At 39.6% G+C, this 15,519-nt stretch overlaps 1 protein-coding gene across 2 annotated transcripts in view; it reads left to right on the top strand.

Annotated features, from left to right (window-relative positions):
• gstcd (glutathione S-transferase, C-terminal domain containing) overlaps positions 1–15,519 on the top strand; it is a 106,613-nt gene that overhangs the window by 771 nt on the left and 90,323 nt on the right. The window contains exons 2-4 of one of the 2 annotated variants that reach the window (XM_034302824.2): positions 465–938; positions 1,298–1,828; positions 11,066–11,323. In XM_034302824.2, the coding sequence (XP_034158715.2) occupies positions 522–938; positions 1,298–1,828; positions 11,066–11,323 (1,206 nt within the window). In that variant the 5' untranslated portion in view covers positions 465–521. Of the gene's footprint in view, positions 1–464; positions 978–1,297; positions 1,829–11,065; positions 11,324–15,519 lie in introns of both variants that reach the window. The other variant, XM_053232721.1, reaches the window with a different exon arrangement.

The raw sequence follows: 15,519 nt of genomic DNA, 5'->3' as shown, positions 1-15,519 counted from the left end.
ACACTGGGTGTGATGTGGGAGAATTCACCACGTATGGGATGCAGTGCACTAGGCACATACACAATCACAACACTCACACTCAGGACAGTTTAGCGTAGCCAATCAAAATAGTGTAACCATGTTTTTGGACATTCTGTGGAAACCAGAGAACCCCGAGGAAACCCACACGAACAAAGGGAGATCATGTGAAACTCCTCACACAGTAACATGAGCTCAGGATCGTACCAGGGACTCTGAGCTGTGAGGCAGCAACACTATCGTTCGCACCACTATGTCAACCCAATTCAGTTAATTCCGTACCGAATACATATATTTATATCTGTAACTGAATGAATGGACTTTAGAAGTCATTAAAACCATTTTATATCAATTCCCTTTAGGATAGGAAACACTGTTTTAGACCCAACAGATTATCTGAATGCATAATTACCAGCTGAGTAAATGTCCTTGATTTTTGTTTTTAGGATGAACTTTATACCTGCTCACTGCTCAATTATAAATCACTGATACATCAGATCAGAATGAAGCACTCAAATCTAAACCCAGAGGAATCAAGCCTCTTCCTTGAGGTCTATAACATCAACGGAGCTGTGGTCCTTCCTCTACACTCCTCCATCGCACTGTTCCTTCTGTCCTACACTGAGTGCAAGTCTTTCCAGGTCTACCTGGTCTCAGATCAGCCTGGCAGCACAGAGGCTTTGGCAGGGTCCCTTCCAAAGAGCCTGGCTGTATCTGAACTGAAGAGGGCAGAAGCTCCAGCCCTGGTGGCGGCTTGTCGTCTGCCGGCTGTGCTGGAGCCGAATGGGCGATTCTGCAGAGCTGGACTGGCTGTGGTGCTCAGACACATCATCCAGACAACCTGCCGCCTGGAGCCTCAACGTAGAGATGTGGCCTCACTGCTGGGCTTCAAGAACACCTGCCTGAAGGCTTGCGCTGAGGTGAGACTAAAAGCAAGAAGACACAGGGACCTATATAGTGTACGTTCCCCATAAACAGACTGAAAAATGTGCACTTATTTAACAAATATGAACGTATAATTGTTGTAAGGTGAATCTTGGAGACGTTTATTTACCATTTTTGGATGGAATGTTAACTGTAAGCTTCCAGCATCGTTGATTATTTTCCTTTTACAGTACGCCTCACAGTGTTTTATTCATTATTTAATTAATTTATATGACTTACTCAGCTGCATTTGTATTAGTAATTTTTAGTTACATGGTCCTTTCTTTATTTAGTCTTTATTTTGTGAACCCCCATGTGTGGAACTGTGAATGATTATGGCCCGTTCCTTTGTTAGGTGAGCCGCTGGACCAGGTTATGTGAGCTGGGCATTCCCTCAGCGGTTGAGGATCACCTACGTAACCCTACTGAGGAGCGATTCCATCTTCCTGCCGCTCTCCTCCAGCTGGAGCACCGCCTGGCCGAACCAGTCAAGGTGCACAACGATGACAAACTCCGCCGTCACAAGCTTCAACAGCAGAAGAACTCTGGGAAGAGCTCTGAGGAGAACTCTGGAAAGAACTCTCAACCACCTGAGAACCAGCAGGAGGATCCTCAGAACAAGAGCCATTGTGGAGTGGAGATGAGTGCAGCTCCTGAGAGCCAGCAGGAAGATCCTCAGAACAAGAGCCAGTGTGGAGTGGAGATGAGTGCAGCTCTGGCCAAACTGTCTGTGGATGGAGCGCCACCTGTTCCCACCACCAGAGAGCGCTCTGATGTAAGGAAAGTGAAGACCACTGAGCTGCCAGAATTGGAGCATGTGTTTGCAGAGGGGCTTTACTTCACTCTCACTGATGTGGTGCTGCTGCCATGCATGCATCAATACCTGGTAAAAGAAAATTCTTCTGGCTCCTTTCACCTCAGAATGCAAGCATTTATGTTTTTGATATTATTTGATTCCTGGTGTATCTGTTAGAGCAATAGCTTGGTATATAATTGCATTTACACAAACTTTCTAGCAACTCCAATATGGACTTGATCAGCCAAGGTGTTTTTGGTGTCATAAGTTTGCTAGTTTAGTTTCGTACTGGAGTGACGAAAGTCTAATGTAGTTCAGAAGTAAAGGAAGCGCACAGCCACCAATTTATCGTCATGGAAACTTCATGCAAAAATCATCAAACACTCATGTGAAACAGTGTCGAGTTGTTCGGTATTTCAGACAGAAATGTTTTGTCTGTAAAAATAGACAAAATAAAGTTTGCACAGAGTAAAAGAGCAGTGTCAGCCATTTTGGATTTTTTTCTCAACACATTGTGTGGTATCACTCAGAGTCAGGACAGAGACATGACCCAAAGTTTAAAAGTGGAATTGTACATCAGAAGTAATTTTTATACCGTCTGGCTGCAGATATATATTCTGTATATTCCCCACTCCAGCGGCCAAAGCACCTCAGTAGTCAGTTACTGTTTCTGCTTATTATGTGGAGAAGAATGGTAAACACTATTGTCAGGATAAGTTTCATTTTCTCTCTAAATCACCATAAACCAGTCCCATTATTATCTATATCTATATATAAATTGCATAAAAATGTACATCACAGAAATATTCGAATAAACTTAAAAGAACAGTCCAAGTACAGTTATAAATGGTCTGCACTTATATAGTGCCTTTTAACCATAACGGTCCTACAAGGTGCTTTACAATGTTTCTCATTCACACACCCATGGCAGCAGAGGCTAGCAAGGCACTAGCCTGCCATCAAGAGCAACTTGCCCAAGGACACTTCAGCATGTGGAGGGGCCAGGGATTGAACCTCCAACCCTGCGGTTAGTGGACAACCCATTCTACCATCTGAGCCACGGCCACCCCAATTGAGGCTGGAAGTTTACATACACCTAGGCTAAAGGCATTCCATCTCAAAAGCATTTATCACAACTCCACACATTTCATGTTACCTTACATTTCTTGTATTAAGTCAAATAGGGATTCTGCTTCACTTCCATTGGAGGTAATATCAAAATAATTGTAAAGAGACATATGTGTTCCACCTTTTATTTACCATATCAGATTTTCAGTGGGCCAAAAGTTCACATGCACTTTGGTAGTATTTCGTGGCATTGCCTTTTAATTGCTTGAATGAAATTCTTGGTGAATTACTTAAAAAAACTCTTGGTGTACTTTGGAGTACTTTGCCAGAATTTTTGCCCATTCCTCCTGACAGAACAGGTGTAACTGAGGCAGGTTTGTAGGCAACCTTGCTTGGACATGCTTTTCAGTTCAGTCCACAGATTTTCTGTGGGATTCAGATCAGGGATTTATATATACACTCCAATATTTTCACTTTATTGTATTTAAGCCATTTTGTTGCATCTTTGGAGCTATGCTTAGGATCATTGTCCCACTGGAAGACCCAGGTGCAACCAGGTTTTACCTTTATGGCTGATCGACTCAGTATTTCTAGATAATCCTCCTTCCTCATGATGCCATCTATGTACTGAAGTGCACCAGTCCCTTTTCCAGCAAAACTCCCCTCATAACTTGATGCTGCCACCTCCATGCTTCACAGTTGGGATGGTGTTCTTTGGATTAAAGAGCACTTCACCTTTTTTTTTTCCCCATACATAGCGATGATCATTGTGGCCAAACAGTTCAATATTTGGTTCATCTGAACAGAGAATACTCCTCCAAAAGGCTAGGTCTTCTTCATGGTGATCACCTGCAAACTTCAGTCTGGCTTTTTTATGACGATCTTAGAGGGGCTCTTTCCTTGCGTGTCAGCCTTTGAACCTTTTGGACCAAAGGGAGTTTATTTGTGCCTATTTCCACTATTCTGTGTGATCTGAGGATTTTTTTATATTTGCTCACAATTGTTTGTACCTTCAGTTGTTTTTAAATTACTCCTAAGGAGGAACCAGACTTGTGAAAGTCCACAAATTCCACAAAAGGTTTTTGCTGAGTGCTTGGACTTTCCCATGGTATTAATGGCGAAAATGCACTGACTCTAAATACACTCCTAATTAACTCCTAATTATGACAGTTGGCCAATCAGAAGCTTCTAAAAGCCATTACATCAACTTCTGGAATCTTCAAAATGATTTAAAGCGACGGTTAACTTGGTGTGTGTAATCAGTCAGACCTGATTATATTGATTCTGATACAACTATTTAAAGCTGAAATAAATCTTTTTCTGAATGATTGTTTTAAAATGGCCTCTGATGTAAACAAAGCTAAATTGTCAGCTGTAACCTTCCTCATTAGCTACATTAGCCTCATAGCTCCAGAACAAAACTAAAGAATAAAACTTTGAACCCCAAATATCTCTTGGTTGATCGACTGGACTTGATCTAAGGGCAAATTTGTGTAGATTTGGTTTCAGTCACATATTTCTTTTTGGGTAAAAAAAAAAATTCCATTAATAATTCATTTGGACTCCAAGACTGTTCTCTTTGACACTTTAAATAATTTAGCAGTGTTTAACTGATGTACCTGCAGTTCTAATTCAAATGCATGGTCTCATTAGAAGTGTCTTAGTTGCTTTATTTTGCTGTGGAAGCACACTGCTGAACCTCATTTATACACTGGATATAAAAGTATAAAAACCCGCCATTTTAACAGGGGTGTGTAGACTTTTTATATCCACTGTAGTGTCAGTTGTGTGAGGTATCATATTATATGATGGAGCTTTTGAATCCTTCATTCGTATTATCAGAAGGTGTTGATTAATATTCTATAACAGAAGCTCTGTCAGTAGTTTTGGTTGCAAAGCAAATCACAGGTTTGTATTAATGCATTTGTTCTTATATATTATAGTTAGTTTACACAGGGACTTGTATGGAGGATTCTTTACGTAAACGGATTAACAAAACGTGTAATTGTTGATATGGTGAGGATATGTTTATTTAGCATTTGTGGAAGGAGTCTCCAGTGTCACTGCTTTGTAACAGTCAGAGGTAAAGCTATAACTTTAAAGTGACAGGATGGAGGGGTTTGCGGTTTCTCTGTAACGTGTCAAACTGCAAAAAAGGAGGACTTGCTAATACAAACGTGAACTAACTAACTTGTTTCATAGGCGTTCCACAGCATTAAATGTAACTCGAAACGGATAAAAGTATGTATAATTCTTTATATATAAAAAATTGTTAGCATTGGCAAATTTCTGTGGTATATAAAAGATTAAAACACATTGGGTTTTGCTGTAACTGGAAAATAATTAACTTCAGGTTGGTAACTGTAACTCCACTTCACATCATGTGGCATCGCATCACCCCATCACTGATTATTTTCTCATAACAGCACACCCCCAAGAGTTTTATTCCTTATATACTTAACATGTACAATACTTATTTTGGACACTTCAGAGTTTTGTCCCTCAGTACATTTGTTAGGAAACGTTTTTGGATGCATTTGTGCTCTCGAGATCTGGTATCGTTTGGTCAGGTTTAAAGGAGTGTGCAATTCATTTGCAGTCAAAACAACAGATAAACATCATTATTTTCTCAACTCAAAATCATGTTGTAGGAGGCTGAACTGTTTGGCTCGTAATTGTAATTGGCTCATTCTCAGTTGACGAGTGACCTAATATATAGACAGATGTGTGGGACTCGGGGCTGCTTTTATAACAATTTTCTACCTGTGTGTTGAAATCCATTTCTGTGCAAAAACATAGCTGGGATTTAGAGCGTGCTAAAGGTGTATTTGGAGCTGCTTTTTTTTTTCCCCTGTCAGCTCAGGCGAGACAAACTCTCTGCTCCGGGGTGGTCCTGCCTCTCAACTATGTGTGTCACGTTAGATGCATCATGCAGTCAGTATAGAGACATATGACAGAAGGAGGCAAACCTTTGAGCAAACACGACTTGATAGGGCCTTACTGGTTAGGAAGCTAAACTGTTAATATGAGGTATAGTTTTGTGAGGTGCCTGTCATGATGTGTCATTAAAAATCTAGGTACACTGATGTGAGAGAAATCAGATGAAAAACATGTTGAAGCTCACATGATTTCTTACCATGCTTTTATGTACTAGGGGTTTACGTGGTGTATGAGTGGTTTACATTGTAAGCTATTGATTTCTCTTGATCACAGAGAAAAATTACCCTCAAGCCATGTTTTCCTTTTAAAATTCTATTCAATTAAATTTTATTTTTGTAGCACTTTTAACGTAATACTAGGGGTGTAACTTAATATGAATACATTATTCAGATTGAACAGATCATATAACAATATGAATACAGATCTGAACAGTAAGTATTATTATTATTAGGGGGCCAAGCACCGAAGGTGCGTAGGGACCCTAATGTTACTCTATGCTTTCTGCTTCTTCTTCTTCTTCTTCTTCCTCTTCTTCTTCTTCTGGCCATGGTGTCTATGGGGGCCCATAGAACTGTCTGGTAAAAAGTTGTGAAATTTGGCACACTGATTGGGGAGGGTCTAAGGAACATTCTGACCAAATTTGGGCCAAGTGTTGCCAACGCTCTAGCACCACCATTGGGTCAAATTTGGGCCTAATTTGAAAGTACATTTATGGTCATAACTTTTGAACTGTGTGTTCAAAATTTAAAAGCCCTGGGTCGCGACTAGTTCAATGCACCCTGTGATGTCAATTTCCGCCTAATTAGATTTTCCGCCATCTTGGATTTTGTCACAAACATGTTTTTTGCTACTCCTCCTACAAATTTTGTTCACTCATCACCAAATCTGGCACACATCATCTTCAGAGTAAGCCTCACAAAAGTTTTCAAAAGACTTTTGAATAATCCAACGGGTTTTCCCGTAATGAGCCAACAAATCTGAAGGTGAAGCCGCCAAACAGGAAGTGAAGCGGTATCTCAGCAATGACTTTGCGCACTGACACAAAACTTGGTAGCCTTCTTCAGGATCATGACCTGAGGCTATGCAACAAATGTCGTGATAGCACCACCTACTGGTCAAAAGTTACAATAACATGCCAAGAATGCCTACATCATGCCAAGAATGCTTACATCATTACACATTTGGCTCATATCATCTTGAGACCTGTCTGAACAAAAAAAATTGTCAAAGGAATTTTGATATTCAAACCCATTCTCCTGCAACATGCTGGCAAATGCAAAAAACAGGATGTGACAGTGTATCTCAGCAGTGCATCTACATGTCATCATGAAACTTGATAAGTATCTTCAGGACCATGCCCTGTATGTGCCAAAGACGTTTTGTGGTTAAGAACTGTAACAACTTTCTTTTTTTTCCTTATATCATTTGAAGAGTTTGTGATAAATTCACAGTTCATTTTTCCTGTAATCCCCTGGAGTATGCTGAAGTGAACGTGTTTGCAGTCCTTTATATCATGATACATATGCATTGTTGAAATGTCTTCAATTAATCGTGATTGTAATATTTTCGTTATATATCGCCCACCTCCTGAGATGTGGATTGGGCAGTTGAGGTGTTTATGACTGCAGTAGTGAGGCAAGATCATCCACTGAAGCAGGAAAGTGAGATTTTGGGAAGTGCAATCTTTTGTGTATCGATGTAAGATTATCCACAGCTGCAGGAGATGAGTCACAAGTGCATAAAGCTGCAGACGAAGAAGTAGGAACAGAACAGAACAGGAACAGAGCAGCAGGATATATCAGGCAGGTCTGGAGGGTGAGATGAGTCGCAGCAGGAGAAGTGCATCAGGATCACATCCAGCAGGAGCGCATGTACAGCGAGAGAGAGAACAGATTATTAGGTATGCTCTTATCCTGCAGCGGCTTAAAAGGGTGTTTAAGGGCAGGTGGGGACTCCAGCAGGACCGTGTCCTCCTCTTATCTGTCCAAAGTAGCACAGCTGAGCTCTCACTTCTATCGACATGATAGAATATGACCCAAATATGTCCAAACTCACTTTTAACACAATTGTCGGATACTAGCTTTTATTTTAGCAGGGCAGCACTGAAGCAAGGCCTGTAACCCTCGACTGCTGAGCTGTGTGCATCTTGTCTCAGTGATGCGTTGCTTTGGAGAAAAGTGGCTGGATGGCAACTGAATAAATGTAAATGAAAACGCAGAGATCTCTTTATCTCAGAAGCTCTTTACCTACAGAATCACGAGCAGAATCACGAGCAGTGTGTTTGTACGCTCAGTGTAGGAGTGTGTTCATCTGATTCAACTTTCTCATTTAGCTCTTTCTTTCTTTCTTTCTTTCTTTCTTTTTTATTGTTCTTTCTTTCTTGTTTAGATTTCTTTTTTATCTCTTATCTTTTTCTTTCTTTCTTTCTTTCATTTTCATTTATATTTTTCTCTATTAGCTTTCTTTCTTTCTTTTTACTTTTCTTTATTTCTCATTTAGAGTTTTTTCCCCCTCTATTAGCTTTCTTTCTTTCTTTATTTCTTTCTTTTGATTATGGTGTGAAATTTTCATGGTGTGATAATCCAGTCTAATAATATCACACTGTTAGTGGTCCATTCAGAAGCACACAAGCTGGCGGTGAAAATTAAAGGAGAAATTTATTATGAACTCTTTGTACTAAAGTCTCTGCATATCCTAAAGGAAACAATTTGTCTACTTTCTAAGTTTTGAGAATGATTTTTCCATAAAATATTCCACTCTAAAAAAGTGAAAGTGTGGATATGAAGAAACCTGGTGTGCTGACCCAAAAAAAAAAAGAAAAACAACTCTAGCATGTTGGATAAAACTATATGTTTATCTAAAAATGGGTCATTCTGGTCGTCAGTGTCAAATATCAGATACTGGCATCACATTAGATTCCAGTGCATCTGTCTGCTTTATTTAATTATTTAAGAGAGCTGTTCTGCTGAAAATCAGCACGACTGTGATTTAGCTGTAGGTAATATACGTATATTCATATATACTGTATATTGATATTCAGTACGACGGTGTGATTGCGAGTGTGATATTGCTTTTGGGAAACAGTTCTATAGACAAGAAATGAATATTGAGTCACTGACATTTCAGACACAATATGGCCAGATGTTTTGTTTATTTTTAGCTCTGTCTGTGAAAACAATGAAAGTTCCCTAAGAAGCCAGGGCTGGATACAGCGTTGCGTGTTGCCATGGTAACGCACAGACTGACTGACAGCCCGTAGTGAGAACGCAGGCGAGGAGTGTACCGCCAGTGAAATGTGAAACCAGTGCTGTTGTATTAAATATCCAGCACTCTTGCAAATTAGTGGACCTGAACTCACTGTAGTATAATATAATTTCTAAAATTGTGTATAGGTATCCAGAATGATATGTTAATTCATTCCTGCTTCACCCAGCTTAAATGTGAAATTAAAATGTGTAAGCCTGTGACCAGTCCATATTCATGCTTTAATCATAACTGTCAAAAATGATAAAATAATTATAGGTTTGGTATCTATAGATTTTAAGTCAGTTTAAACGTTACTAATGGCCAGGGGATTTCATTTCAGTGTGCACACGGGTCACTGCGTGCAAATTGTTACTGCAGTGGAGCAGAAAATCATTACAAAATCTGATTAGTATTAAGCGCATGACAGGAAAGACTTATTACAATATAAAATATGCAGATGCAGACCATGCAACATTGGTTTACCACAGAACAGGGAGCGGGCACGTGGACACGTGGGTTTGCATCTTTATAGAATCTAGATTTCTTACTGAGGGTTAAACTGTTTGTGCTCCTGCTCCTTTAGCGTTTGTCTGATAACGTTTCGGATGTAAACACGCTGGAATGTGGAATCTGAGCTGTTCAAACACAAACGCGAGTGCTGTCAGTTACTGCGTGAGGAGAAATGGAGCGTGTGTGTTTTGCCTCAGGATGCAGCGAAGTGGAGTCAAAAAATATCCAGAAATTTTTGATGATTTATTGATTTACTGAATTATTGAAAAAAAGTTTATTTCCTGCACACACTTACTGTCTTTCACATACTCTCAATCTGTCTTTGTGTCTTTCTTCATTCCTCAACTCTCTTCTTTCTTTCTTTCTTTCTTTCTTTCTTTCTTTCTCTTTCTTTAACATTATTGTTCTTTCTTTCGTTCTTTCTTTCTTTTTTTTAGCTTTGTTTCTTTCTTTCTTTTTCTTTAACATTATCTTTCTTTCTTTCTTTCTTTCTTGTTTAGCTTTCTTTCTTTTTTGCTTTCTTTAACATTTTTCTTTCTTTCTTTCTTTCTTTCTTTCTTTTTCTTTAACATTATGGTTTCTTTCTTTCTCTATCGTTTAGCTTTCTGCCATTCTCACTTTTCTTTACCCCTTTCTCTCTCTTCATTTGATTCTCCAATCTGTCAATCTTACTTTCAGTTATCCTGCTCTGTCTCTCTCTCTCTCTCTCTCTCTCTCTCTCTCGCTCGCTCTCTCAGCAGTGTCACCCTGATTCTCCTCTCATCTTCCTGGCGTGCTCTCTTTTCTCTTCGTCTGTTGGGATAGACAGAGGGAGGTGATGAAGGCTGCAGCAGGCTACAGGAGTCCTCAGTTCTTCAGTCGTTGTTGACACTTTGATGGATTAATTAAGCGTCTCTGCATCTTTGTGTTTCTCCTGTTAGACCTTCACTATGGTGCTGCTTTATACACCGCTGTGATTCTTCTGAAACTGCACTTTTACTGTCTCGCTGTATCTCGCAGCAGCTTCCATAAAAAATGTTTCAGTTCACAATGTCTTATCTGGTGATTTCAGTAACGTGTGTGTGTGTGTGTGTGTATTCTCCTGAATTTTTTATATTTATGAGTTTGAAGCCGAAGAATTCCATAGATGAATGTTTAAGTTACCACATCCAGATTTTAATCACCCAACATAAATCTACTGATCCTAGTAATTATTATATAATATATTCCCCTAAACCCCGTCCAGGGTGTCCCCCTGCCTTGTGCCCAGGCTACCCCACGACCCTGTGTAGGATAAGCAGTACAGAGAATGGATGGATGGATGGATGGATGATCCGCTAATCACATTTTTTTCTTATATCAAGATTATTTGAGCAGATAGTGATGATCCTTTTTGAAGTGAAGTGACTTGTGGTCAATTTCAAATGATTAATAGTCTAATGTTGTATTCAGGGTGGAGAAATCACCAATTCATTAGCTAACTTTTTGACAGCCACTCTTTTTTTTTTTCTGGTTATGTAACTTTCAGAATTTTCCTCTGGCTTCTCTGTGTAATGGTGAGTTTATGTTGCCATTTTGTTTCAGATCTCACTACAGAATCACGCTCCTCATGTCCTGCTCCAGCTCCCTTTGCTGCTGCGCTGGTACCAACGTATGCAGGAACTGCCAGGGGTCCACCGTGCTGCAGAGGATAGTGGGATTGCTCTGTTCAGCCCACAGGTACCACAGCCCTGCTCGACTCAACCAGACGCTCCTCATTGCCCCGAATCAGACCAGGAAAACCCTGCGCCATCTCAAGAGCACTTTGTGGGAGGGCCTAGACCCACGCTTACCAAACTCCAGGTAATCAAAATAAACTTTTTCCATTCCTTTTTCTATGTCCCTGTCTTTCAGAGTCCTGCTTTTATACGCAATCACTCTCGCTGTGCGGCAAGAGGTTTCTTTTTCCTGCTCTGGTGAACCCGTCACTGGCCGATAGAATCTCCTTCCATTAACATGTTGCTCTGCTCACTTTATGGCTGTCTGTTCTGCAGGAGCAGCTTTAACGGATTTATGCCCTCCAGTGGGCTGCAAACACACTATAACTCTACTGCCGCTCTCCGAGCTTACACAGCTCTCTGTACTTTGCACTTAAAAGAAGAGGCTTGTGCCAGCTAAATTAGGCTATATATTCTGGGTAAAGTGGTTTTATATGGTTTGCTGGCTGTATGCTAATGGGGAAATTCTCTTAGCGCACACATTTTAATCAACAGCTGCTGTGTGTGCGTGTGTGTGGGCACTCACTGGCCCCTTTTTTCAGAATAACCTGTACACCTGCTCACTCATACAGTTACTCATACTCTCACTCATACTCTCAGCCACTCATGGCCGCAGCGCAACCGAAAATGCACAGTTGAAGATTGGACAGAGACCACTTTTTTTTCCAATGTTTATCTGTCCCGTTTCCGTGAGACACGTTTCTGTGCCCACTGTAGCCTCAGATTCATGTTCTTGCCTGCCAGGACTCAAACCCAATGAAGTCTTCTGATGTTGTAGTCTATGCACCTAATGGTTCAACATGTGCATTCTGTGATGCTTTTCTGCTCACCACGGTTGTAAAGAGTGCTTATTTGAGTTACTTTAGATTTCCTGTCTCCATGAACCAGTCTGCCCATTCTCCCCTCACCTCTCTCATCAGCAAGGTGTTTCTGCCTGCAGAGCTGCAGCTCACTGGAAGCTTATTTTCACCTTTTTTTCCCCATTAAGTTTAATGTTGTGTAAACTCTAGAGGCCATAAGGAAGCCAATTTGATTTATTTTCGGGACTTGCAGTAGCAATTAATTGCAATTAACACAAAAAAGTAGCCAAATTCAGGGCAAAGGACAACGAGGTAAAGAGCAGGCAGAGGGTAGACACATGCATTAAGCAAAGTTTGACTAATGAACAGAGGCATGACGCCGTGTAAACGCTATGGTTTCTAAAGGTAGGTGTGCGGCTTGTCAGTGAAAAGAAATTGGAAGCAGGAATCATCCAGTGAGAAACCGAAGACAGGAGCAAGTCACATAGCAAGGGGGTGGATGTGAATCAAGAAACACTGCCTTCCTGACAAATACAAAACGTACAGCACATGGAATAAAGACATTTATTTTAAACTTGGTTATGTTACTGAAGTGATTCGAGTTTGAAAATGAAAGTAGCAGGATTTTTATCCTGTAATAATGTGACCTTGAGTGTGACAGTGATGGAGCAGGCACCACAGGCGTTAAGCATTGCGGTGTAAAGTTGGACTGCTGAGTGTGAATGTCTGGAATAAACGGTCAATATCCCTAATCAATGAACTCATTCTAAAATGGTGGCTGCAGTAATTAGTTTGAAGGTTAGGGATGCCACATTTCTCTGAAGTCTCTTTTTTTTTATTCAGATTAATTTGAGTATTAAACGACTACACTTTTATACTTCAGCAAATGGAGTACTCGTTAGCAGCAATATTCACTATACTTCTTATGCAATGAAAATCACAAACTTGTGTTTTCAACAATAGACTGTAGTCACGTCCGAAAACAGATTCTTGAAATTTAGCTATAATAGATGTGTCGTGATTTACCCTCTTATAACTTTGGAATTTTTTCTCTTTTTTTTGCACTTTTGAGGAGAATCTTCCGATTTTTCATCAAAAACAACAGCAATGGCAACTTTGACCACCATGATGTATGCTAATATGCTAATCTTTTTGCCATGCAAATTTAGCAAAACAAGCTAGCAAGTAAGTAGAGCTGTAGGCACAGTACCTTATTTCTTAGTGCAAAACATAAAAGACTGAGATTTATATGACATTTATGGCATAATTTATGTATCTCAGTTAAGCATTTAAGAAGAAGTATTTTCCTCTTGAACATGTGAGTGCGTCCTCACATGTTAGCTACTAAGCAAGAATAGCGCTAGTCAGATAGGTCTAGCGCTATTGGGCTAGCTAGCTAGTAGGTCAGTAGGTGCATCCCAAATTGCATACTTATGCACTATGCCATTTTTAGTATGAATAGTGTGAGTAGTGTGTTCGCACTGAAAATTCCAACAAGAAGAAGTGCACTTCAGGTACCTGAATGACGCACTCATTCAACTGAAAAAAACGAAGTGTGGAATGTTGGCCACTTCATGCACTCAACGGTCACAGCTTTGCTTACGCAGCGGAAGAGGGGCGGGGCTACCAGGTGCTGACGCTGGCTCAGATTTGCTCACAATCAAAAAAGGTCATGTTGGGCATAAAAGGTAACACTGACATAAATGGTAAAATGAAGAAATTCATTTTCGTTGACTCTGGGTACTCTGCTAAAACTGACAGCGTTGAATTACATGTGTTTAACGTTATTTGCCATCGACTGGGAAATGGCTTATACTTCCGGTTAGTAAAAAACCATTAGTGTTCCATTTGAGATGATACTACCCTTCTAAAATTCATACACTAGAAGGTAGAGTACATAGTGCATAGTGTAAGTGCATAGTGTATAGTACGTCATTGGGACACAACTAGTGTTTCTGGTAGGTAGTTTTTTTGGGATCTGTATAGAACATGCAGTTGGTACTGTCTTTCAAACATTTCACAAAAATTTAAAGGAACTTAAAAAAGTCATAATGTTAATGTTCTGAAGAAACAAGAATGTAATAAACGGAGTATCTGTTAAACACACACGGTCATGGAGACACAGAAACACACACTCTGTTATAATTTTTTTCGGCTTCTCTTAATGCTTATACCACATTACTGTTGAATGCTCGATTCTCATTGGCCAAGAAGTGTTGAAACAGATAAAATGTATGATGTGTTTTTTATCAATTAATTAAAAAAATTGTAATCATTGGCAAATTGCTGTGGTATAAGAGGAATGAAACAATTCAGAATGTGCTGTTATTGGAAAGTAATCAACTTCCAGTTGGTAACAGTAACTCCTCTTCAACATCTGGCCACGTCACACCACCCTGTCATTGATTATTTTCCTATAACAGCACACCCTGAGTGTTTTATTCCTTACTCAGCACATTTTCTTTTTTATCTGCTTCATCCACAGTTAAGAGAGATTTTGTACCAGATTTAAAATTTGCATAAAAACGGTTGGCGAAAAACATTAATTTATGTTCCCTACAGTTGAAACTAGGCCTAAAGAGCTACCATGGCAACAGTGTTTTTTTTTTTTTTTTGCATGTGGTGCCACAGCAGCACCAGCACCAGTCTTTTCCACATATCTTTTCACGTACACAACCTATTTGTTGGTGCTAAAGTCCCAGGTGCATTGCTGAGGATGTCAGCCGAGTCACTGGAAAAATCTTAAACCCAGTACGTATTTAGAGCTGAGTGAATGACATGTTTTTTTTTTTTTCAGCCAGCCTTCCATAAAACCTTCTTAAGTTCTTAGGCAGAGAGACTGATTGTTGTTTTTTAGTGCATGCTTCTGTCTCTGTTCCATGTCTGAAGTCAGATGCTATTGCAAAGGCTTTGTTAAACACTCGCCTTAAGCCATTTCAGTCGACTGAGAGATGTTTACTTAAATACACTCTGTGACACGAGTGTTGAGAGGCATCAGGTTAGTTTGAGGTACTACCCTTTAAAGCAAGGAGATAAGACAAACAGGTTGTTTATTTATTTATTTATTTTTATTTTTATTTTTAAGCATGGTAACTGCGTACAAAATTACCAGTATATCAGTGAGAGCTGTCAATCGAGTAATTTTTTGCCTATTGTTAATTGTGATTAATCACACTTTTTTTTTTTTATCTGTTCAAAACTGACACTAAATGGAGATTTTTAAAAAAAAAAAAAAAAATGTGTAAAAAAAAAAAAAAAAAGAGTGTTATACTCTTATAAACATAGCAATGGACAATGCCTGCTTTATGCAAATGTATGTGTTGATTAACACACAAAACAATGAAACGATTGTCCAGAAACCCTCAAAGGTACACTATTTACCATAAGCTATTGCCACCCACTGTTAGTTTGATGCCTGTAGTTTTGTCCATGAATTTCCCTCGTGCACTACTGAGTTTTGTCTGCCACAAGCCAGTGCCAA

Source organism: Pangasianodon hypophthalmus, chromosome 3, assembly GCF_027358585.1.
Source record: "Pangasianodon hypophthalmus isolate fPanHyp1 chromosome 3, fPanHyp1.pri, whole genome shotgun sequence".
NCBI classification, from domain to species: domain Eukaryota; kingdom Metazoa; phylum Chordata; class Actinopteri; order Siluriformes; family Pangasiidae; genus Pangasianodon; species Pangasianodon hypophthalmus.
This window is presented reverse-complemented; position numbering and strand designations above follow the sequence as displayed.